General features: G+C 40.2%; 1 protein-coding gene across 12 annotated transcripts in view; it reads right to left on the bottom strand.

The window, feature by feature from the left end:
• LOC126463202 (uncharacterized) overlaps positions 1 to 26,641 on the bottom strand; it is a 188,574-nt gene that overhangs the window by 48,390 nt on the left and 113,543 nt on the right. For all 12 annotated transcript variants that reach the window (XM_050096134.1, XM_050096137.1, XM_050096138.1 and 9 more), the window contains 2 exons: positions 17,910 to 18,059; positions 6,974 to 7,123 (listed from right to left, as the gene is read on the bottom strand). In XM_050096134.1, coding sequence (XP_049952091.1) covers positions 6,974 to 7,123; positions 17,910 to 18,059 — 300 coding nt within the window. The remainder of the gene's footprint in view (positions 1 to 6,973; positions 7,124 to 17,909; positions 18,060 to 26,641) is intronic.

The raw sequence follows: 26,641 nt of genomic DNA, 5'->3' as shown, positions 1-26,641 counted from the left end.
GTCCGTGTTACTGATAAGTCGCATATATGTACAGTATTTAAAAATTGCTTTCTGAATATAGCAGGTGAACTAAATAGAAACCTAGTCCCAACAGGGAATCATATAGCGCTCTTAGAAAAAAGTGTTCCGAGACTGTTACCTGAAATGCTCCTCCATGATACTGACAAGAGGGAGATTGAGTTAATAATTAAATCACTAAAGACCAAGAACTCTCATGGATATGACGGGGTATCTAGCAGAATACTGAAGTATTGTTCTATGTATGTTAGCTCAGTTCTCAGCCATATCTGTAACTTTTCCTTTAGGAGTGGTCGGTTTCTTGACCGATTAAAGTACTCGGTAGTGAAGCAACTTTATAAAAAGGGAGTCATTGATAATGTTGACAATTTTAGACCTATTTCTATGCCATCGGTGTTTGCTAAAGTTATCGAGAAGGTTGTATATACAAGGTTACTGGAGCATTTAAATTCACATAATTTGCTGTCAAATGTTCAGTTTGGTTTTAGAAATGGCTTAACAACTGAAAATGCTATAGTCTCTTTTCTCTGTGAGGTTTTGGACGGATTAAATAAAAGGTTGCGAACGCTAGGTGTTTTCTTTGATTTAACGAAGGCTTTTGACTGTGTTGACCACAAAATATTACTGCAGAAGTTGGACCATTATGGAGTAAGGGGAGTAGCTTACAATTGGTTCGCCTCTTACTCTAAGAACAGAAAGCAGAGGGTAATTCTCCGCAATATTGAGAGTGGTAGTGATGTTCAGTCCTAATGGGACACTGTTAAGTGGGGCGTTCCCCAAGGGTCGGTGCTGGGGCCACTGCTGTTTCTTATTTATATGAATGATATGCCTTCTAGTATTACAGGTGATTCAAAATTATTTCTGTTTGCTGATGACACCAGCTTGATAGTGAAGGATCTTGTGTGTAATATTGAAACAGTAACAAATAATGTAGTTCATGAAACAAGTTCGTGGTTTGTGGAAAATAATTTGATGCTAAATCACAGTAAGACTCAGTTTTTACAGTTTCTAACTCACAATTCAACAAGAACCGATATTTTGATCAGACAGAATAGGCATATTATAAGCGAGACGGAACTGTTCAAGTTCCTAGGCGTTCGGATAGATAGTAAGCTGTTGTGGAAAGCCCATGTCCAGGATCTTGTTCAGAAGCTAAATGCTGCTTTATTTACCATTAGAACAGTATCTGAAATAAGTGACACTTCAACACGAAAAGTAGTCTACTTCGCATATTTTCATACGCTTATGTCGTATGGTATTATTTTTTGGGGTAATTCTTCTGATTCAAAAAGGGTATTTTTGGCTCGAAAACAGGCTGTTCGAGCTATATGTGGCGTAAGTTCGAGAACGTCTTGTCGACCCCTGTTCAAAAATCTGGGAATTCTGACATTGCCCTCACAGTATATATTTTCTTTAATGTCATTTGTTGTTAGCAATATTACCCTATTCCCAAGAGTTCGCAGCTTTCACTCAGTTAATACTAGGCAGAAATCAAATCTGCATGTAGAATGCACTTCCTTCACTCTTGTGCAGAAAGGAGTGCAGTATTCTGCTTAATCCATTTTCAATAAGCTACCACAAGAACTCAAAAATCTTAGCAGTAGCCCAAAGTCTTTTAAGTCTAAACTGAAGAGTTTCCTCATGGCTCACTCCTTCTATTCTGTCGAGGAGCTCCTGGAAGATCTAAAAAATTAAGCAAATTCCAGTGTTACATTGTTGGTTTTCTTCATTTAAACTTACGACTTGTCACCTGAATATGTTTTTTTATATTTCATTTTATCTGCTTCTAATATTGTGTTATAATTTTATGTATTGACTCGTTCCATGACCATGGAGACTTCTCCTTAATTTGGTCACACGGAACAATAAATAAAAAAATAAATAAAAAAATAGATGAGGCTGATCATGAGAAAACTGCATTCATTACGCCTGAGGGCCTATATGAGATTAAGGTAATGCTGTTTGGTTTGTGTAATGCACCAGCAACTTTTGAACGAATGATGGATAATCTGCTAAGGCAGCTGAAGTGGACGATGTGTCTTTGTTATTTAGATGATATTATAGTGTTCTCAGAGACATTTGATGAACATATAAAAAGACTGAGGGCTATTCTTAAGTGTCTCCAACAAGGCGGACTGAAAATTAATCCAAGAAAGTGTCTCTTTGGACCAACAGAAATCAAAATACGTGGACACCTTGTGTCAAACGAAGGTGTGTGGCCAGACCCAGAAAAGGTGAGATTTATAATGGAATATCCTATTCCTAAAAGTATTAGAGATGTGAGAAGCTTCCTTGGATTATGTTCTTATTACTGTCGTTTTATCAAAGACTTCTGTATCAAAGCCAGGCCACTCCAAGATTTGTTAAAAGCTGATGCTAAATTTATCTGGGTAGTGCTCAACAAGATTCTTTCGATGTGCTGCGAAAAGCTCTGACGACTGACCCTGTACTTGGTCTGTATGATGAGAGAGCACCTACAGAACTACACAAAGATGCCAGCAGGTATGGGATTGGTGCTGTTCTGTTGCAAATTTCGGATGGAAGGTTATAGCCTAAGCTTCTAGGACACTTACAACAGCCGAGAGAAACTACAGAAAGAGAATGTCTTGCTATGATATGGGCCATGTGCAAATTTTGACATTATCTCTAAGGAAGGCCATTCACAGTTGTTACAGACCATATTCACTTTGTTGGTTGACAGGTATTATGGATCCAACAGGACGACTCGTCAGGTGGGCACTACATCTTCAAGAGTATAACATTACCATAGTGTACAAAAGTGGAAGAAAACACCAAGATGCCGAATGTCTCTCAAGAAACCCAGTGCAAGACCATCAAGACTTTGATGAAGATAGTGACTGTCTCGCTGCACTCCAGGATCTCTCTGCTGAGCAGAAGAAGGACGCCAAGATATTTCAAATTATGCTTGCCTTAAATCGGTCAGAGTATGTGAAAGGACAATTTAAGGTGGTTAATGGATTACTTTGCAAGAAAAACTTTGATCCGTTAGGAAAGAGGTGGCTACCAGTGATTCCTAAACACATGCACTTAGATGTTCTACAGAAATTCAATGACACACCTGAGGCCGCACATTTAGGATTTATTAAGACACACGATAGAATCCGCAAGAGAATTTTCTGGCCAGGTTTATTTGGGAGTGTCCGTCACTATGTGTCACACTGTCGTGAGTGTCAGAGGAGAAAGGCAGTCCTCAGAAACCACCTGGCCATCTCATATCAACTCCACCAGCCGAAACACCTTTACAGCTTGTTGGGATTGACCTCATTGGACGACTTCCAACGTCTGCTAGCGGCAATAGATGGATTATTGTTTGCACTGATTATCTGACACGCTATGCCATCACAAAAGCTGTGAAAACAGCCGAAGCATCCGATGTAGCCAAAGTCATCACGGAGGACATTGTATTAAAATACGGTGCCCCAAGGTCATTAATTAAGGATCGAGGGAAAGTTTTTTAATCAAATCTTATGACAGAGATAAACTGTCGGTGCAACATTACTCAACACATGACAACTGCCTACCATCCGCAAACTAACGGGCTTACTGAACACCTTAATAAGACCTTGGCCGACATGCTATCAATGTCCGTCAGTGTTCAGCAGAGCAACTTGGATGAGGTGCTACCTTTCGTGATGTTTGCCTACAACACCGCAAAACAAGACACCATAGAATTTATGCTATTTTTCCTGGTGCATGGGCGAGGCAACAATGACAATGGACGCTGTGTTTCCGGTACATCCTGACGACGTCGATGATGACTACATCAACCAGGTGTAAACCAGAGCTGAGGAAGCTCGGCAGTTAGCTCCACTATTCACGCTGCAGGCTCAAGAAATCACTGAAGGTATGACGCGAGTCACCGCCTAGTTGTATACCAGCCTGGTGATCTCATCTGGATCTCCACACCTGTTTGGAAGGTTGGACTCTCTGAGAAGCTCTTCAGGCGCTACTCTGGACCTTATAAGGTTGTAAGACAGTTGTCTGATGTTACTTATGAAGTTGAAGATTTCGACCCAGACAGGAGACGACGAAAGGTCAGAGATACGGTCCAAGTCCTTCGAATGAAGCCCTATAAGGATCCTGCAACCTAGGGTAAATTCGAATCTCCTGCAAAAGGCAACAAGCAGAAAGGTGACAAAGAGCATAGCGGTAAAAGAAGTTCTAAAAGGTCACCGCCAGCGCGAGAATCAGTCATCAGGAGTCAGAGTATGCAGTACCGATAACTCATTCCCGGACTAGGAAGACGTAACACCAAGATGCTGTTCTCTTAAGGAGGGAGCAATGTCGCAGAAGAAGCTTAGTAGCTCTGTGATGTAGTGGTTTGATACTAAACTGTCGCATTGAGGGTTGTGAGTTCAAAACTCACAATTTTAATTTCTATATTTGGTTCAAGCACATTCTAGAAGTATCCACAAATGTCAAGAATCATGGTACTGGAATGTTCTGTAGCTATATATATATACTCTATGTGTTCTGGTCAGAGAAAGTTCGCTCCACGTTCTTGAATATGCAAGTGCTAAATAAACCTTTGTTAAGTGAACTTAGTGTTCATCATTCATCTAATTACACCTTCTTCTACGTGACATTATTTGCAACTTTGTGGATTTTATTGGATGTGTTAACAACTTAAAACTTACGGATTTTGACATCCTCATGAGCTTTGATGATGATGCTCTTTTCACCCGAGTGCCTCTATAAGAATCCCTGGAACTTATTGGCCACAGATTTGACATACATATTACCAATGTACTGTCGTCTACTTTCTTGTAATATGGGTCCACAGCTTCTACAATTTTTTTAAAACGGCATCATCATGCTTTCAGTTGTTAGAATTTTATTTTACGATTACAGTTTCTGCGTTTATTGTTATAGGGTGAGGTTGCCTTTTATATCCTCTCTACTTTGGCCATCACTGGTTATTTTGCTGTCCAAATAGCAAAACTCATCAGCTACATTTAGTACATCATTACATAATCTAATTCCATCAGTAACACATGATTTAATTCAACTACATTCCAGTACTCTTGTTTCACAAGGGCCATTCAATAAGTAGCACAACAGATTCTTTCCCACCTGAATGGTTTTATTCGAGATTCCAATTTCACCATATTATTCCCCACTCGTTTGGATACAAACCCTATTTAGTAATGTAATGTGTGATAGCCTTATGCCACCTCACTGGTAGGGCCTGTATGCCTGCACGGTACCACTCTACTTGTAGGCATTGAAGCCAAATCTTTGCTGCATCAATAACCTCATCAACCACATACTGCTTCTCGCAGAGTGCATCCTTCATTGCACAGTTGGTCCTTCATTGCTCTTTAAGGTCTTCTGCTAGGTGGCAAGGAACCCAATGAGCACACTCCTACCATGAGAGAGACATGCAGTTGAGCAGTGCGATGTTTGATTGTGATTCGTTAATCACCTCGAACGAGTGTTTGTGCGCGTTCAAACATTGTTGGAGTCACACCTGTGTGCAGTACGCTGGAAAGGATGATATCAGATAGGTATGCATGACCTTGAAGCAATGATGACGTACGCCTCACCCAATGACACAACATGCATATGTAAACCAACAGGTCACTGTAGACATTCTGCAGGCACCTCTGAATATCTGCAATGTTCTGGTTTTCTGCAAAAGAAACTGAATGACAGCTCTCTGCATGAAATGCACCTCTGTTACAGACACCATTTTGAAGACTACTTACACAATTGCCACATATTGGAATTTTATCAAACTATAGGGGCGGATGTGGGAATATTCTATGATGCCCCACAACAAAATTCCGCATATTTTCAACTGATATTGACTGAGAAAAAAATGTGTGTTGCATTACTTACTGAACACCCGTTGTGCTTTTGCAACTTCTTCTCAGGACAATATTCATTCCATTCAACATCTCTTCAAAGTCTTTTTGCTGTCTATGACAGAATTATATTGTCACTGCCAAACTTCAGAGTTTTTATTTGTTCTTTCAATTCTTTGTTTAGTACTGCCTTGTCACAGGAGTTCTTGATATTCACAAAGCTGGATCACTTTTCTCCAAAGATGCCTCTTGTTTTCCTATACGCAGACTCTCTTTTTCCCCCAATTATGCATGCCTCTACAGCCTTACGTTACTTATCAAGCCAGTTCTACTTTGCTATTTTGCATTTCCTGTCTATCTCATTTTTTAGAGGTCTATAATCACATCATTCATCTCCCTCCACTGCATTATTTTAAAAAATTTCTCCTTTAGTCAATTTAATTCAATGTCTACTGTGTTATACAACCTAACATATGGGCCATACTTCAATCACTGTTTTCCAAGCAATGTTCAAATGATTCAAATGGCTCTGAGCACTGTGGGACATAACATCTTAGGTCATCAGTCCCCTAGAACTTAGAACTACTTAAACCTAACTAACCTAAGGACATCACACACATCCATGCCCAAGGCAGGATTCGAACCTGCGACCGTAGCAGTCCTGCGGTTCCGGACTGCAGCGCCTAGAACCGCACGGCCACCGCGGCTGGCTTATCCAAGCAATGTATCTCCTCTGCAACTTAAGATTGAAAGTGAATGTATCATTGAATGAAACAGACAATAATAAAGAAAACATTGTTGCTGAACTTCAAATATTAGTACAAGAATCTGGTGGATGCTTAGAACATGAACATGTCTGTACACAAATGGCATGATACCCAGTAAGGCAATTAAGACAGAGCACATGAGACATCAATGCATTCTCTCAACTAAATCCATAATTTGCAACCTAACAGGAATACTAATAGTGATACTCAAATTTAATTCATCATATTAAAGGCAGAGACCTGAGATACATTTACAAATTTATGATTCATAATTACCAGGCTTTCCAACTAGAAGTGACACGAAACATAAAAACCCTTATCAAACATAATTTTTGTGAAGTTTAAAGTGTCCGTTATTACCATGGGCCTTTGATAGCTTACAGCTTTTTGAATCAGACTTATTTGTAGTTACATTAGTTTGCACACTGAAATTTGGTCCATCCAATCCATTACGCATGCATTCCCCTGGCACTGAGGGCAGTAGCTTATCTTCACATCCATTTCTATGACCTGCAAAGAGGCATGATCAAAATCTTTTAGTAAGAGCATATCAAACAATATGAAACTAAACAAATGTAATAACTGTTCTTGTTGGTGTTTATGTTGTTACACTACTCTATCCTGTGTAAGCCTCTCCATTTCTTTTTAGCTACTGCAACCTACATCCATGTGAACCTCATTTCTAGAGAGAAGCATTGTTCTACCTCTACAATTTTTACCCCTTACACTTTTCTCTATAATCAAATTGATGAAGTTCTTTTAACTGATCACATCTTTCAGTAAAGACGTTCACAAATTATTTTCCCCCCCAATTAGATTAACTTCCTCCCAATTACTTACTCATTTTACCCATCTAACCTTCAGCATTCTTCGGTACTGCCAGATTTCAAACTACATTCTAGTCATATACCTTTGGAAATGTGCTTATTCAATGTCTCCCTGGGTAATTCATCAGAAAATAGTTCACAGGCAAACAAGTGGACATGAGTGGAGAATGGGCACAATATTTTGTCAAGCAACCACGTTCTGTCTTGTAGCATGTTGATGAACTGACTTCCTAGAAGTGGCGTCTCCAGTGTTTCTCTCCTTGAGTCATATTTGATGTGTGATATCTGCTTCCTCTTCTTAAACAGACCAAGTGTAGTTTCCTGGGCATTACTAAGAATGTATCTACTTACACAGCTGATCAGCTGTTCGCTTATTATAATTTCAATACATTCAAAGAACGATACTGATTGCACCAAGAATCAGGAGATGAAGATATGACAGTTCAAAAGAATCTGGCTTGTGAGATACAGTTGTTAAAAAGCTATGATAGGGAGCATAGGTTTTACTAAGACTTGAATGACTTCCAAACATTCACAAAGAGGGTTGGCTTTACGCCCCAACTGTGAGCCATATTAATGTCCCAGCTGATACACTTGCTAAATATCCTTAGGCTGGAAAATGTGCACATCATATTTGCAACTTTGTGGATTTTGTTGGATGACTTAACAAATTAAAACTTACGGATTCTGACATCCTTGTGAGCTTTAATGATGGTGCTCTTTTCACCTGAGTGCCTCTATAAGAATTCCTGGAACTTATTGGCCACAGATTTAACATACATATTACCAATGTACAGCCATCTACTTTCTTGTAATATAGGTCCACAGCTTCTACATTTTTTTTTAATGTCATCATCTTTCTTTCAGTTGTCAGAATTTTATTTTACGATTACACCTTCTGCATTAAGCCATTTTCAAGCATAAGATTATGGCTTGTTTCGAACAAAACCTTTTATCTAAAAATCTTATGCTTTAAAATGACTTAATCCAGAATTTGCAATCATAAAATAAAATTCTAAGCTCTGAAATCATGATGATGACATTTAAAAAACTTTACAGGTATGGCTTGATGTTGAAATACTTTCTTTTCGACAGCAGTTACTACTAACAGACACAAGAGTAGCCATGGGGCTCCATTCTTACTGGTTGTTGCCACCATGTATATGGAACATTTAGAGAAGCAAGCCCAGGAATCAATCCAATGGAAACCACCAAGTGTGTTCCAAGTATTTTGATGTCATTCTCATCATACGGGCACATGGAAGACATAAGCTGAATAGCTGAATAGTTTCCTCATACACCTCAATTTCATACATCAGAACACCAATTTTATCACAGAAGTCGAGGTGGATGGAGTGTTCCCCTTTCTGGATATCCTTGTAAAAAGAAGAGCAAAAGGTACTTTGTGCCACAGTGTGTACCTTAAGAAAACACACACTGCCCTATATTTACACACAGACAATGGGCACCAATGGGCATAGGGGAAAACAGTGCTCAAAACATTTTTACATGGGGCTTGCATCCTCTCCAACAATAAGAGTCTCAACCAATAAGTAACACACCTGTGGACTGTGTTTGGTGGAAAGACTAAACAGAGAGGGAAATTGGGAGAGCCTACGTCCTACACTGAATGTCCAATCAGATTTGTTAGAATGACTATAGTGAACAGCAAAATGAAATATTCCATGACATTATAGGAAAGAATACACCCCCTGCTGCAACAAGGAGGCAGAATACCTACACAGACAATATCAAAGAACAGTGCTGAGACACAGGATCTTACAATCTATCACTGAATTGTGCAAGAAATGATGGATTCAAACTACAGAAAATCCAGATTTCACCAACAGCAGTAGGTAAAGCACAGTCCCTCCTAGGGAAACGAGGTGGAGCAACAGTCATCCAGAATCAGGAATCTGACCTAACACCTACCAAGCAGCATTGCACATGAAGAAACATGCTAAAAATGTACAAGTTGATCCTGTTTTGGAAAAAGGAATTAAGAAATAACTCAGGGACAAGAGACAGAGAGAGAGAGAGAGAGAGAGAGAGAGAGAGAGAGAGAGAGAAATATATGGCACTAACCACTAATCTCTCTTCACCCTTCACAGAGGAGGAACTGGATGCAGCAATGAAATCCCTCAAAAATGTGAAAGCTACTGAACTGGAGGATATATTTCCCGAGTTAGTTAAACAAGTAGGAAGGAAAGCATGACAGTGGCTAGTAAAATATTACATAAAACAGTAGACAGCAGAAATATCCCTCAGCAGTTTAAAATTTTAAAAACTATTGCTATACTCAAACCACGAAAACCTACAGAAAACCCAGCGAGCTATCATCCATTTGCCCTACTAAGCATTTGTTACAAGATGTTGGAAAGACTTCTGTATAATCAAATATACTGAGATGACAAAAGTCATAGGATAACTTCTAACATTTCATTGAACCTCCTTTTGCTTGGCATTGTGCAGCAGCTCAACATGGCATGGCCTCAAGAAGTTGTTGAAAGTTCCCTGCAGAAATATTAAGCCATGCTGTCTCTTTATCCATGCATGATTGTGAAAGTGTTGCCAGTGCAGGATTTTGTGCACAAATTGGTCTCTCAATTATGTTCCATAGATGTTCCATGAGATTCATGTCGGGCAATTTGGCTGGCCAAATCAGTTGCTCGAATTATCCAGAATGCTGCAAACCAATTGCGAACAATTGCGACCCAGTGACAATTACATCGTTGTCTGGAATGTGAAGTCCATGAAGGGCTGCAAATGGTCTCCAAGTAGCCGAACATAACCGTTTCCAGTCAATTATCAGTTCAGTTGGACCAGAAGACCCAGTTCATTCATTTTAAATGAAGTCCACACCATTATGGAGCAACCACCAGCTTGCACATTACCTTGATGACAACCAGGGTCCATGGCTTTGTAGGGTTTGCGCAACGCTCGAACCCTACCATCAGCTCTTACTAGCAGAAATCGGGATTCATCTGACCAAGCCACTGTTTTCCAGTCATCTAGGCTCCAACTGGGCCTAGTTATGCAATAAGGATCCAACCACCATTTTAAGGATTTTTGGATTTATACTGCAAAATGTGCTTGAAAGTGTATACCATGCATGTTATGCAAAATAGAACCAACTCCTTTCTGTAATGTGCTGCCATCTAGAGAGTGCAGAACCAATGGCCAGCACTAGAATTAAAGGTGCAGTAATTTGCAATATGGAACCAAGTCATGTCTTCATGAGCCTTCTATGTGTAAGTGTTTTTGTTATGACTGAACTGAACGAACTATTGTATTTTTGGTTTATGTTATTCATATATATAATATTAAAACACTTCCTTAGGAGAAACCAATGACAATGAACAAGTTATCTAGAGGAAAATACCCAATCTCTTTGTGTTTACATGACAATGTGAGTTTGCAGGTTAGTGGAATAAATAATATTTTTAATACTTTGTGCACATCTGGAACATAGTACTTTGTAGGTGATATTACTTACAAGGCCTTGCTTGTTATTGTTGCAAGAAGGGAGTGTTACAGAACAATTTCAACAGACCCAACATGAATCAAGAGAAAGTGAGGTTAGTATAATGTTTTAACTCACTTATTTTTTATGACTGTCATTGATATTGAACTGGATGCTATATTCTTGGTACTGTGTATAAACAAGGGCCTATTTTTATGTACTACAGGAAGAAGATGGAAATATCATATGAGGCTTAAGACAAGGTTCATGGATATTTATGGATCTATTGATATAGAAAATTCAGTTAAGGTAACTGATGCAGAAGACAGCTATAGTAGTGCTGCACATAAACATAAAGGGAGGCCCACAAAAGGAAGGAAGACAAAATTTGGAGGTTTGTCAAGAGAGCAGTGGAAGATCCTAAGAAACAGTAACAAAAAATATGTTAATGCAGCAAAGAAATCAGTGGAGCCAAAACAGTTTAGAGATTAAATCTGTAACTGTTAAAGAAGATGTAGTGACCAAATAAGCATACAGGAGAGGAAACTGTGCTGTGATAAAAAGTGAGGATTATAATATACAAACTACAGTGTTAGGTAGAGTGATTAGGCAACAAGAAGTCTGCTGTCACAGATGAAAGAGAGACAATAATAAATGTACTTACAGTAGGATTTACACAATAAATGATATTATAGTTTACAAGTATTTCTTCTGTCAGACATTGCTTATTTCAACAAAGAGGTTGAATGCAGCAATGAAGAAGAGCAGATCCAAAGATAACAATGCATTACTAGATAAAAGGGGATGTAGTGGAGGTCATAATAAGATTACAGATCAGCAAAAATGGCACATTATGCACCAAAATATGTAAGTCACTACAGTAAAAACAAGTCAGATGCAGAATACATTTCACCTGATTTAACGATAAGCAAAATGTTTGAGTTATATGAGGAGGACCAAAGTGATACTGTCTCATTTTTCAAGTATAAGGAAGCATTTCTGGAAGAGTTAAATTTAAGAAGGAAGACAGTTCAAAAAGACACATGTAATGTTTATGACGAATATAAGGCACAAGTTGTAACAGCAAATGCTGCAGTGGATAAGGCAATGCTCAAAGAACAGCATGACAAACGCATATATAGAGCAGAACAAGCTCAGAAAATGCTGAAAGATAATATGATTAGGGCTCAGGAGGAAGATCAGATTGAAACATTCACTTATGATTGCCATTACCACGGAAACCAACACATATCATCATCTACAAAAGACAACTCTGGGTGTACAACTGTGCAATCCATACCGGTAAATGTAATGAAGCACACTGCTATACCTGGACTGAAGGCACTGCTGGCCGTGGGGTTCAAGAAGTTGGGTCATGTCTTCGATGTCTCATACTTCAAAATGTAAATTATAGTGTGAAGGAATTGGTTTTGTGGTCAGATTCATGTGGGGGACAAATCCGTAATATAAAAATGGTCTTAATATCACAAGCAACTCTAGAAGAGCATACTTCTTTGGAGACAATTACATTGAAATATCTCATCTCAGGCCTTCCCCCCCCCCCTAATGATAGTGACTTTGGCAATATAGAATGCGCTCTGAAAATGCAGGACAGACTCTATACGCCAGAAGACTACATCTGTGTAATGCAGAGGACAAGAAAAAAGGATCCCCTACAGGTCCATAGGATGCAAAAACATGACTTTAAAGGAACCACATAACCTGAAAAGAGTACTATTAATAGGAAACAAGACATGCATCAGAACAAAGTAAGCTGGCTGCAACTCCATCAGATTAGAATCTTAAAAAGAAAACCCTTCTCTGTATTTGTGAATACAAAATTACATGAGAATTTTGTTGAAGCTGATGTGAAGAAAAGAAGAGCTGGTTGCCCAAAGTAAACTTCTCCTTGCTCCTGTTACCTATGTGGCCTAATGGAAAGCCTATATCACAGCCAAAACTGGACAACATCGCACCCATTATGGATCACATTCAGAGTAATACCACCACGTTTTACAGTAATCTTTGAGTAGATTGTGGTATTGTGGATGATATTGATGGGGTTGATGGAGAGCTGGACTCCACCTTAGAATAAAATTGGATTCATTATGCAAAATGTATTATTTTTCTTGCCATTGCATTGCATTGTGTTTATATTGTTTGGTAAATATTTGTAGTTTAATATATTACTACATGCAAACATCACTACTGCCAGGTTTATTAAGCTCCTGCTGCACACTACCCAGTCCCTCAAAATACAACACAAAATCTCCAAGTGCCATTTCATCTTATTGAGATAAGCAACAAGGAACCAACTCCCATTTAGGCCATTTCCACCTAGGGAATTCTATATTTTACATCTTTCTTTATTTTAAACATCAGTATCTAAAATGTACACTGTAATGTGCCATTTCATCTTATTGAGATAAGCAACAAGGAACCAACTCCCATTTAGGCCATTTCCACCTAGGGAATTCTATATTTTACATCTTTCTTTATTTTAAACATCAGTATCTAAAATGTACACTGTAATAAGATTCTCACCTTATTATATTGTATTTGCAGAATTTTATTTTTAATGTTTTGCAAAATGTGATGTAGATCAAAACTATAAATTTTGAGTTGGTTCCATATTGCATAACTGGGACCAGCTGATATGGTAATGAGCCCAGGAACAATGCTGCAGGTGACGTCATGCTGTTAGCAAAGGCATTTGCAGAGAATTGGTAGGAGAGGTAGGTCTTTTTTAGGATATATCCAGACAACAGGTTCCCCTGCCTAAAGAGTATCTCCAGCAGTTTAAAAAATACTGAAACAACCACTCACAAGACAGATTTTAACACTTTAAATATCACACATACCAGATGTCAGAAAGAAAAACAAACCATTGATGAGAGTAACATGGGGCATTTCACAGACTTAACAATCCTTCATCAAAACATGCAATCAATAAAAAAATAAAATATAACTACTAGAAGTTAAGCTCCAAGCTTTGAACTGCACAGTAAGTTGAGTTACTGAGCACTGGTATAGAGACACAGAAATCCAACATACAGTATTATCATATAAAATGGCAAAAGGAACACAGTTCAAATCAAGACATGACCTCAGTACAGTAAGTGAAGACAAACACTTTGAAATATCAGCTATTGAACTAACAGGGCTTGATATCACCAAGAAATCAATCGTTTTGTGTGTGTATAGATCTCCCAGTGGTAGTGTGGACACTTTTTTCAATAAATTAAGAGAAGTTCTAAAAAAGTCTCAAGTAAAAAGGTCAGCATAATTGTGTGTGGGGACATTGATATCAACACTAATAGCATAAATGAATCCAGCAGCACCCTCATAAATATCCTTCAAAGTTTTGGCATGTCCCTATTGGTCAATAGTGCAACAAGCATTACTACAATGACTTCATCAGTAATTAACTATCTGGCCACAAATATGGACAGGCAAAAATGTGATGCAGCTGTAAAAGATCTCGGACTATCATACCATCTCTGTCAAATAACAACAGTAAAATCAGGCATCGAATCTTTCCATAAACTACAAGCCTGCAAACAACATCCACCAGAAATCAAAATAAAAGATTTTTCGAAAGAACTAGCAAAACAAAGCTGGGGTGAAGTGTATGAGGAAACCAATATGAATAAGAAATTCACCAAATTCTCCACATTATTTAAATTGAACTTTGAAAAGGCATTTCCAAAAGTATGCATGTCTGTATCAACATCACACAAAAACAGATAGATAACAGCAGGTATTAAGAAATCCTCCCAAACATTTAAATTCCTCAGTTCCATGAAAAAGAGTCCCAATGATCCAGAATTCTTAAATTTCTATCATAGATACAAAAAGATCTATAGGAAGGTGATGATCACTGCAAAAAAGTCATTTAATGAGAAAATAATATATAATGCAGAGAATAAAAGCAAAGCAGTCTGGGATGTTATAAAAAGGGAAAAAGGGAGGGAAAAAAACCCACAGAATAACATACTTGTAAGGGAAGGGGAGAAGGTAATATATGATCCACAACACTTAGCAAACTAAGTAAATGAGAATTTTTCAAGTATTGCAGAGAAGTTACAGCAAAAATTCCCTAAAACAAATATAACACCTGTAAATAATGTTGCACTAAATACAATGATGTTACTTTCAACCACAGAGAATGAAGTCTATAAAACTGTTCAGAAACTAAAAAAAAAGTCAGTAGGCTTAGATGAAGTACCAATGTGTGTACTAAAACAATGCATAGAGATTATACAAGGCCCCTTAACAAATATAATAAATGAATCCTTCACATAAGGGACGTTTCCAGAGCAGTTAAAACAAGCAAGAGTTGTACCTTTGCTTAAGAAAGGTAATGCAGAAGACATAGAAAATTACTGGCCCATTTCCCTGCTATCACCATTCTCAAAAATAATAGAAGCAATTATGAAAGACAGATTAATGAATTATCTGAATAAATACAATCTTTTAAGTGAATCACAGTTTGGTTTTCGAAGTGCAAAAAATACAGCGTCAGCCATAGTAGAATTCACTAAAGTTGTTCTTCATGCTCTTGATAAAGATGAGTGTGTCACAGGCATATTTTTGGATCTTTAAAAGGCATTTGATACAGTCAACCACAAGATTCTATTAAATAAATTAGAAGCATTAGGAATAAGAGGGGTAGCTAATGACTGGTTTCGATTATACCTAGCAGAAAGGGTACAAAGAGTAGAGATAACACACACTTCAAATATATCTAAACATTTAGTAATACACTTATCAAAACCAAAATACATTAATATATAGGTTCCGCAAGGTAGCATATTAGGACCAATACTATTCCTGATACACATCAATGACTTTCCCAGTAGTGTTACACATGGTGAAAAAATTCTCTTCGCTGATGACAGCAATATTATAGTCACTGAGAAAACAAGATGACTCCTCGCAGAGAATGCAAATGAAACTTTCAAGGAAGTTTATGATTGGTCAATCAGAAATAAAGCAACATTGAACATAAAGAAAAATAATGCCATGAATTTCTGTTTGAAGAGGGAAAATGACAATGTTAAATTAAATATAGGTGGCACCTCTATAGATGCAAAATGCAAACTTTTTAAGAATGAATATTGATTCCCAATTGAAGTGGCATGAACATACAAAGGTACTTGCAAACAGAATGTCGTCGCATGTTATGCCCTTAGAATCCTATCATCAGTGTGTAACATGCAGTGTCCTTTTAGTTACATACTATTCGCATGTACACTCAATTCTTAGCTATAGCATTCTGTTTTGGGGAACAAATGCACAAAATATGAACACAATTTTCGAACTCCAGAAAAGAACCATAAGAATAATAAGCAAAAATAGCAGTCAAGCTCATTGTAAAGATCTGTTCAAAACACTGGGGATTTTAACTGCACCATGTGAATACATTTACCAGTCAATTGTACACATTAAAAATAACACTGGTAATTACTGCACAAACATCTCTGTCCATGACCATGGAACCAGAGCTAGACTCAACTTACATTTACCAAGAAAAAATAAACATAAAAGTCAAAACATCATTTTCTACCAAGGAATAAAACTGTACAATAAATTAACAAAAGAAATTAAAGAAATTGCAAAAATAGACTTATTGAAAAAGGCAGCTAAAAAGTATCTGTTATGCAATACATTTTATACATTGCAGGATTACTTAGATAAAACAGAGTAGGTGTTTGGTAAAAAAAAGTTATCAAATAAATAATAATAATGATTACAAAACATCCAAAATTCCACATAACATGCTCACTCTATGTTTTTTCCCTTCGTTTTTCCTTTTCTATAAATACTTACCCCCAAGCTGTGCATAGCACAACACTAACACCTCTTCCCCTTTCTGAGCTCAACATCTCACTCATTATAGAGGAAAGCTGACTCAGTTTTTCAGGATAGCAAATGGGAAGTTGTGGTACAGAAAATGGACCAGAGATCACCAGTGTGTGTGTGTGTGTGTGTGTGTGTGTGTGTGTGTGTGTGTGTGTGTGTGTGTGTGTGTGCGTACGCGCGTGTGTGGTGTGTGTGCGTGCGCACGTGTGTGGTGTGTGTGCAAGCGTGTGGTGTGTGTGCGCACGCATGCACGCGTGCGTAGTGAGTAAAGTGTTACGAAACAATGCGCGTATAGTGTGTGCAGTGACTGATAGTGAGATATGAGTGAACAGTGTGGCATTACATTATTTAATAAGTTATTTGTAAAAAAATTGTTATATACCAGGAGTAAACCTATTGATTGTCTTTAACTAGAAGTCTGTAAATGTATGTGTATATGAATTAGCTTATTTTAAATTGATCTTGTAAATACTTTGACATGTCCAATATCCTTGTAAAAAGAGTACTAATGGATATGGTCGTCGTATTCCACACCGATTTCTGTGGTTATTTCAAACAGAGTTGCTTGTCTGTTGGCATTGGCAACTTTACACACACTCAGTCGTTAAGAGAAGGCCATCAGCCACTGTACTGTCCATGTGAGAGGTAATGCCTGAACACCATAATGAAAAGTGAGTTCCAGACTGGAAGTATTGGGACAAGTGTACTATATCTGACAGAGATTACTTTGAAGGGGATGCAGTTTATGATGATGATGATGATGATGATGATGATGAATACTTTCAGAAAAACATAAATTCCTACACTTAACTCATAGAACGTTAGCTGCATTCCTATTTTCTTATTCATTATGATACCAGCTCATGAACCAAACTGCTGCTGAACCTGAAATGTCAGTAAACCATGTGTAGAAGAATATCCCAGGTGCTTGCAACATCAATAATGTGTGTTAAATGAATGGCACCTTCCTTATTAATGCAGTTCAATCAGGACCACCAAGATGCAACATATACATTCTCAAATAAATACATTCTCTGCAATCCATCTACAAATTTTAATTCTCAAATTTATTTTACCATATGCTATGAGTAAAAAACTGTATTGCACACAGTTTTGTTAAGTTTAAAAAGACAGTTATTACCTTGAAAATTTGCTGTTCTAGAGACTTGTGAGTGAGAACTATCTGAAGTTAGATCAGATCTCAAACTGTATTTTTGTCTATCCAGTTCATTAAGCATAAATTCTCCTTGCACAGAGGCCAATAAATTATCTTCACATACATTTTTGTGATCTGTAAAGAAGCATAAACACAACATTTTACTAAGATCTTTTTGTACAAACTGAAACTAAACAAATACAATAATAGAAAGTAATTATGGAAGAACAGTTTTTCATGCCTACAGTTTTGTTTTCTTGTGCTTCATTATCTGTGATGACATTGACTGAAATGCTAGATAACCAACCAACACCAGGACCTACCAACACTAAAAAGAATAGGAATAATGAAACATTTTTTGACACTCACTTACTGAACATATTAGAAAATAGCAGTTTTGAGTATGAAGACAACGAACCAAAGGAAGGTGGGTGGAATCTTGAGTATGTGGAAAGTTACCATAATGAGAATAGTGTGGAACTATAACTTTGAAATATGCTTTGTGACAGTCAAGAATTGTAAAGTGTGGATAGTGTGGTGGTGAATTCTATGATTATGACGATGGTGATGGTGATGATGAACTCACACTAAAGGAAGTTAATAAAGCAGGTGAGACCTGGCATTGTGATCCAAATGAATGTGATATCATCTGTTAACAAAATAAGAATGTTTGCTTATTTATCCTAGTATCAATAAAGCAATGGATTTCTTTAGGCTACTACTTACTAAGCCTTGTCAGTGTATAGTTGATAAAATGAATGAAAACAGTGGGAATAGTTTACTGAGCAGAAATGAGAATTTTTGCTTATTTATATTACTAACTACACACTAATAGTTTTCTTTAGGCTTCTATTTACTGACGACATACTTCAGTGTGTAGCTGATGAACTGAACGACAACAGTGGGACTAATTTTCTGAGAGAAGATACAAATGGTGCATCTATGATTTGTAACTTGGACCTCTTAGTATTGAAGAAATATTTGACTAGTTGTGTATCTTATTACATACAACTAATGTGAAAACTGTCAGACTACAAGACTACCAAAAAAAAGATCTTCTGTTTCAAAGCATAACAACAGCACTAAGTATAACCACAAATATATACATGTGATCATCTTACACTTATTACTTTTTTCTAAATATCTACAGCCAGTAGAGTCAAAACAAAATGACCTACTGTGCAAAATATGACCCACACTAAATTATTTTCACAACACAAAGTATCCAAGGTATTACACAGGAAGAGAACTATTTTCAGATGAACAATGAATCTTTGACAGGAGAAGTTGTCCTTTAGACAATATATTCAAAACAGAAGGCATAAATTTGATATAAAAATTTACATGCTGAACAATGTGGATAGTTTTATAAATAAGTGCCCTTTGTACAATAGGTTGTTTGACATTGTGGGTACTCGATCTCATGCTGAAAAGGCCATTCTGAATTTATTGGAGGAGAAGCTACATGTTGGCAATCATATTTGAATGGACAGTTATTTCAATAGCTTTGCAGTAGCTAAAACCCTGTTCAATCTGAAAACACATAGCACAGGGACAGTACAGTTGAACAAGAGGGACACCCATCAAGACACTTTGTCCGGAAGGACAGAGCACAGTATGCAAGCTTTATCACATGATCCATCTCTCACTGGCACTTATATGTGTTTTGACATCTAGCATCCTTTCATGTGCAGATATGAAGTTTGCTGTCAGTATTACATAGATACAGAACTTCTATATTTTGTCTGTGTAAGATTTTGGCTCAAAGCACATGTATCCTGTCTCATGGGATGACAGATAATGCTGTTAACTGCCACAAATCTGTTCAGACCAACTGGCAGCACGATAACTGAATGAGACATATAGGAAAATTGGCATCACAGGTAACAAGTTAAAAGACTTGGATAGAGGGATTGATGGGGTTAAAGGTATCAAACTGCATGGTCATCTGTCCCTCAGTTGCCCCCAGGTTTCCTGAGCTGGGGATGGGTAAGCACTGCCAGTCCCCATTCACCGTAAGCTCTGGGCATACTAAAGCGACCACTGTGCAGCGCTGCGGTGGAACGTTGTGTGTCTCATGGAATGGGGAGCTTGGCTTGACCGCCCGAATAGCAAGGATGGAATAAACCTCTACAAACAACCCCTCAATCTCAAGGTGTGCTGCGCGCTGATGAGATACATGGCTGTTGAGGTGGAACAGCCGTTAGCGGGCAACCTCTGGGGAACCTGCTGCACCTCAGTTGTATAAGGCTTACCTAGGCACGCAGGGCTCTGTCTAGGTGGACTTCTAGTTCCCTAGCTGCTCTTGGGACCGAGATGGATCCTTTGAAATCCTCTTTTCTTCCTCCCAGTGGAGAGGGTGGGCTGCTGGAAGGTTCTAACACCCAGTCTCTTAAGAGGGCTTGAGCAGTCAGTCCCACTGACTCCGGCACTTCTTTGACAAGTCCAGTCTTTGGTAACAGAATGCATTCTGGTATTCAGAACGTGTTTCTCATTGTGAAACGGAAGGAGGCTAGTTTCGAGAAGGTTTCGCCCTTCTATACACAAAAGGGTTTGGGGGAATCTGTGGCTCCTTAAAATCGGTGAAGCACTTATGTAATGGGACCTTGCTAGTGGAAACTTCCACTTCCCAGCAAGCAACTAACCTCCAATCTGCTAAATGCCTTGGGGAGTATGCCATAGACACTGAACTGCACAGCACATTGAATTATAGCAAAGGTGTTGTGACATGCCGGGATCTAGTTGACATTCCCAAGGAAGAACTGCAATGTGAGTGGGCTCCGGAAGGTATCGTTGATGTCCAACATATCATGAGGAGGGTTGATGTCAATCTTGTCAAATCCAACTCCTTTATTCTGACCTTCAGTAGCACGAAACTTCCTGAACATGTTAAAGCTGGCTTCCTTCGCCTTAGTGTGAAGCCTCATTTCCCGACCCCAATGCGCTGTTTTAAATTCCAGCATTTTGGGCATACCACCTTAGGGTGTAAAGGTGAAGCGACTTGTGGCAACTGTGGTAAGGCCATTCATGAAGGAGTTAGTTGCTCATCTCCAGCCAACTGTATCATTTGCTCTGGAAACCACCCTGTATGGAGCAGGGACTGCTGAATATTTTTAGAGGAACACAAAGTCCACGAAATAAAAACAACCATGTGTATCTCCTATGGTGAGGCCAAAAAGATCTACAAGTTGATGCAACCTCCCATATTTGCTACATCTTTTGCATCCATGGGTCAGAAGCCTATTCCAAAAGCCGATGCCTCTACGCAGACAGAGGTGGTGAGTGTTGGCATTAACACCTGCAGAAGTCACTGCACTTGCAATGCAGCCAGTGTTTCAGAGCCTGTAGCCCCTACTTCAACGGCATAAAAAGGTACAGAGGCAAACTTGGGCCAGCCCCTGGCGCCTCCAACAACTGAGGCTGTTCCGAACCCCAGTACGGCCATTACCACTCCCATGTCGCCTCCCCCAAAGCCCACCAAACTGCAGAAAGCTCCTATACAGCAGCAACAGCGAGTCAAATCACATGGTAAACTGTCTGACCATGCAGATGTCATTTTACGTGAGGCTTCATCTGACTCTGCCCCAGAGCTGATGGAGTACGACATATGTGTGGGGCAATCATCTCGCCCCACGACTGCCCCTCCACCTGCTGCAGTCTCCCCACCCCGTCGGAGAGACAGGATGAAGGTGCTACCCCCGTCATAGATGGCTCCCATACTTTAGTGGAACTTGCAGGGATTCAGGACGCATGTGGAGAAACTTTGTCTACTCTCTCAGGGTAGACCTCTGTGTCTGTGTCTCCAGGAGACTTATTTCCATCCATCTTACTCCCCTGAGCTACGAGGCTATACACTCCACAAAAAGGACGACCTGCGTGGAGAGAGAGCTAGAAGAGGCGTAGGTATTTTCGTCAGGACGGACTACTACTCCTCGCCTCTCTCGCTTACAACGAGTTTACAAGTCTTTTCCGTGCACGTGCGTCATCCATTGACTGTGCGTTCTCTTTACTTGGCCCCACATGATGCACTTGATGAAGCGGCCCTCACTGACCTTCTTACACAACTCCCCCAGCCGTTTATTATTTGTGGCGATTTTAATGCCCACAATGTACTTTGGGGCTCTGCAATTACCTGTCCCAGGGGTAGAGCAGAGAGGCTTCTCCTGTCATCCTGTGCCTACTTGCCTACTTGCTCAAAGCAGGACAGAGCACTCACTCCTGCACAGTGACTGGGTCATTCTCTACCATTGATCTCTCGCTTTGCTCTCCAGCTCTTGCCGCCAGTGCTCAATGGGAAGTGGTAGCTGACTTGCATGGCAGTGATCACTTCCCAATCTGGAGATTTACCTGCCAGATGGCATGGGCCTCAAAAGGAGACCACCACAATGGGTGCACAGTGGGGCCGACTGGACACTTTATAGCCAGTTGGTCCAGTTCGAACACTGTGCAAATGTTGAGGCATGGGTGGATCATATTATCAAAATGGTCCACCACGCCGCTGCAGCATCCATTCCCCAGTCCACAGGCCACCGAAAGCGACAACCTGTCCCTTGGTGGGGTGCCAAATGCCACTCTGCAATCAGGACAAGGCATACAGCTCTGCGTAGGTTCCGGGGTTGGCCAACTGCTGAGAATCTTGCAGCCTTTCGGGTGGCGAGGGTAAAATGTCGCCGCATTATTCGAGAGAGCAAGAAGAGGTCATGGCAACAGTTCCTGAACACCATTAATCGTTCCACCAAATGTTCCATTGTGTGGGAGACCATCGGGAGAATTTCTGGGAGAGGAGGGAGGTGCCCCATGGCTTCTGTAATGAATAACAGCACTCTCTATACGAATCCATGAGACATTGCCCAGACTATGGCAGAGTATTTTGCCATGGTTACTGCAACAACCAGTCAGGATCCGGGTTTCCAGCGCCATAGAGCGGTTGCTGAGAGGTGTAGTTTGGACTTCCAGTCCACCTCTAATGAAGTTTGCAACTGCCTATTTTCTATGTGGGAGCTGGATTCTGCATAGTCTGCAGCTCGTGACACATCCCCTAGTCACGACAGGATCCATTACTGTATGCTACGGCAACTCACAAGGCGCAACAAAGAAATCCTCCTCGGACTTTTTAATGCCATTTGGGCGTCAGGTCACTTTCCTAACTCGTGGCGTGAGGCAGTTTTAATTCCTTTTTTAAAACCTGGGAAAGACCCCACGAGCCCGAGTAGCTACCATAGTGTTGCCCTCACAAGTTGCATGGGAAGGACCTTGGAGCGGATGGTCAACCGCCCTTGTCTGGATGTTAGAATCCCGGCAACTCCTTAGTCGCTTTCAGATAGTCAGGAGGTTTCGTTCCACCTTCGATAACCTTGCCCTCCTGGATGCGGCTATACAACAAGCTTTCCTATGCCGTCATCACCTTCTAGGTGTATTTTTTGACATCAAGAAGGCCTACGATACTACTTGGAGGCATCTCATCCTGGTGCAGCTTCACGAATGGGGTTTTCGTGGTTGTCTTCCTCTTTTTATTCAATCTTCCCTCTCACCACGATATTTTAGATACCGAATTGGTCACGTCCTGTCTGACCACTTTGAGCAGAGAACAGTGTCCCTCAGGGTAACATTTTAAGTGTGACTGTCTTTGCCATAGCTATTAATAACATTAACTCCATAGTGAAAAGTCTTGTCAAGTGTTCCTTGTTTGTGGATGATTTCTCTGTTTTGCTCTTCTTCAAGCCTTGCAACGACAACGCGTCAGTTGCAACTTACTCTTAGACGTTTGGGTGACTGGACGCAGAAGAGTGGTTTTATGTTTTCCACCGAGAAGTCCGTATGTGCTCTTTTTCACTGTTCTCATTCGATTTTAACCTTTCCTGAATTGAGAATGAGGGACACTGTCCTTACTTTTAAAGATGTGATGAGATTTCTGTGGCTCATTTTTGACTCGAAGCTTAGTTGGTTACCTCATCTTAAAGACCTGAAACGACGGTCACTTAATGCTTTAAGTATTTTAAAATGTCTTAGCCACAGTACATGGGGAGCTGACAGGACTTGTCTGCTCCACTTTTACAGGGCGTTTGTGCGATCTCAGCTCGATTATGGGTGCACAGTGTATGGGTCTGCGAGGCCTTCTAACTTAAAGATGTTGGACGTTGTGCACCATGAAGGGCTTCAGTTGGCCACTGGGGCATTCAGAACTAGCCCCTTAACAAGCCTCTGTGCAGAGGCTGGTGAACCGCCACTTCATATGCGGCGGCAGCCAGGGTATAAAACTTTGTCCACACCATACACACCTGCATACCATACCACTGCTCAGCTTCCTCTGGCATGGCATTTCATAACCGGCAACGAGAGACATGGCCCTATGGGATTCATGCACAGGATTGCCTCTCTCCGATGGATATGGCTGGTCTTCATGTTTTCCGTCGCAGTTGGAGCAGATTTCCACCTTGGCTCCTCCGGAGACCCAGACTTATTTTAGATTTGACTAATTTTAAGAAACATAGTACACCAGATTTTACATTCCAATCTCAGTTTTTTAACATTTTAGATGTGCATTGCGGTTTTACCATCATTTACACTGATGGCTTCAAACAAGGGAATTTCCTTGGCTGTTCTGTGGTGTTCCCTGATCATGTTGACCTGGATTCACCTCCCTGATGAATAAACTGTTTTCGCAACGGAGCTCTACGCAATCCTGAAGGCACTGGAGCAGATGAATCGTGTTCAGGGCAATCGATTTCTCCTCTGCTCCGATTCTCTTAGTGCCTTACAATCATTGCAGAATCTGTAACCAACTGAGGAGATGGTCCAGCTGATATATGACCAACTGTACTTGCTCCAATGGTGGGGTGAGGAGGTGTCCTTCTGTTGGGTGCCTGGTCAAGTAGGAACATGGGGCAATGAACAGGCTGACTGGGCTGCCAAGGAGGCCTACGGAGAGCAGGATGTGGTCCAGTGTCCTATTCCCATGCAGTCTGTCATTTCCGCACTCCACGCTCCACAAGAAGTGCATGGAGTTGTGGGAGGAAGAATGGCTGGCGGTGACGGCCAATAAACTGCAGTTGGTGAAGTCAACAACTCGGCCGTGGTGTTCCTCCTGCTGGTTGCTCAGGCAGGAAGAAGTGACCCTCACATGTCTTCGGATTGGGCACTGTCCTCTCACACATAGCTTTCTATTACGGTGGGAGGATCCCCTGTTTTGTGATGCTTGTGGTGTGTACATCTTTGTCCGGCACATTTTAACAGACTGCATTTTATACCGCGATGCAAGGGCAGAAGCACAAGTTGATGGGGATCTGCCCTGTGTTTTAGCTAATGATAAGATGTGTGTGTCTAGGGTTTTAAAGTTTTGTGATGTGTTTGGACTCTGGCCTAAACATTTAGGCTGGAGGTTTTAGTGTATTGCAAAGTGGCTGGCTCCTCCCTTTTTTCCTTGTGGTCAGCCAGCCACTTCCATCTGCTATATTGTTTCGGCTCCCTCTACCACTTTCTTCCTGTGTTGTCCATGTTTTACTGCTGACGGCATGCTTCGTCCCACCTGTGTTTTACATTCTGTTTTATCTTACTGTTCTGAGTATTTTCTTGACACCTGTCTCAATCTGTTACTATGCTGAAGACCTTGCCATCGTGCACCCATACAACCCTCTCCATCTCCATCTCATGTCCCTCAGTCCTTTGTGTGTCCAGCTGGGGATGGCCCCAGAGAGGAGGGCTACTTCCCAATGAACTCAACAGTATCCAAGACTCCAGAAAACAAAGAGATAAAAGCAAGCAGAGGAGAGCGAGAGAGCTGTAAAAAGGGAGGAGGTCAGAAAGTCATCCAGTCCAGAAAGCAGCTGAGGCCCCCAGGCATCTTATGCAGTGGGAGACGCAACCTCCACATCTGATCCGTGCTTCCACATCCTCCATTATCAAATGAAAACTAGCTACATGGACAAGTTGACAAAATCTCAGGAAAGAGAACAATGATGATGAAACAGTAAACCTGTGACAGATGGGGAAAAAAAGGAAGAATTAAAAAGAGAAGGAGCCAGTACAGACCACCAATCAACTTCAACCATAGGGTCCCTGGACTGGAGCATGCGACGGGGCACCCCTGCAATCCCTTAAGTGACAAACACAACCAGATCAGATGCTTTGATGTCATCTGCTAGCGACAGAGGTAGCGTGTCAACAAGTTGAAGGTTTTGCCATAAGGGGGCCAAATTAGGGCAGACCACTAGGATGCCACAGTGACAGTGAGGTGAATCCTCGTGTCAGAGAATTTGGCCATGGATCTGCCAAGTATGGCCAATGCTAAGCCAACAGAAAATTGTAGATACCCTGCAAAAGAAGCATTACGAGAAAACTGCTGCATGGTTGTGGTCTCCTTTATGATGCACAGTTAGGAACCAGAGTGTACCAATCCATATTTCAAGCCTCCAACAACTGACTGACTGGCTGACGCTACAGATCTTTATTTATGAAAATATACAGTACAATCACCAACAAATTTTACATATTCACATACACCTTTACCTTTAATCCATATAAATACAGATTCATTAGGATTGAGTTTTCTTTTGTTACGTGTATACAAGTGGAGAAGTAGAGTCATAAGCTGATTTACCAAAGTCTTTAGTAGTAAGTTCAAACATATGGTAGGTACGATACGCAATTACATCTCTATCATTAAAACTTTCAAGTCCAGATACACTAGAAACTCCACTACCACCTCTCACTATGGCGGG

The sequence above is a fragment of the Schistocerca serialis genome, chromosome 1 (assembly GCF_023864345.2).
Source record: "Schistocerca serialis cubense isolate TAMUIC-IGC-003099 chromosome 1, iqSchSeri2.2, whole genome shotgun sequence".
NCBI classification, from domain to species: Eukaryota; Metazoa; Arthropoda; class Insecta; order Orthoptera; family Acrididae; genus Schistocerca; species Schistocerca serialis.
The sequence above is the reverse complement of the archived record's forward strand: the minus strand, read 5'-3'. Positions and strand labels throughout refer to the sequence as shown.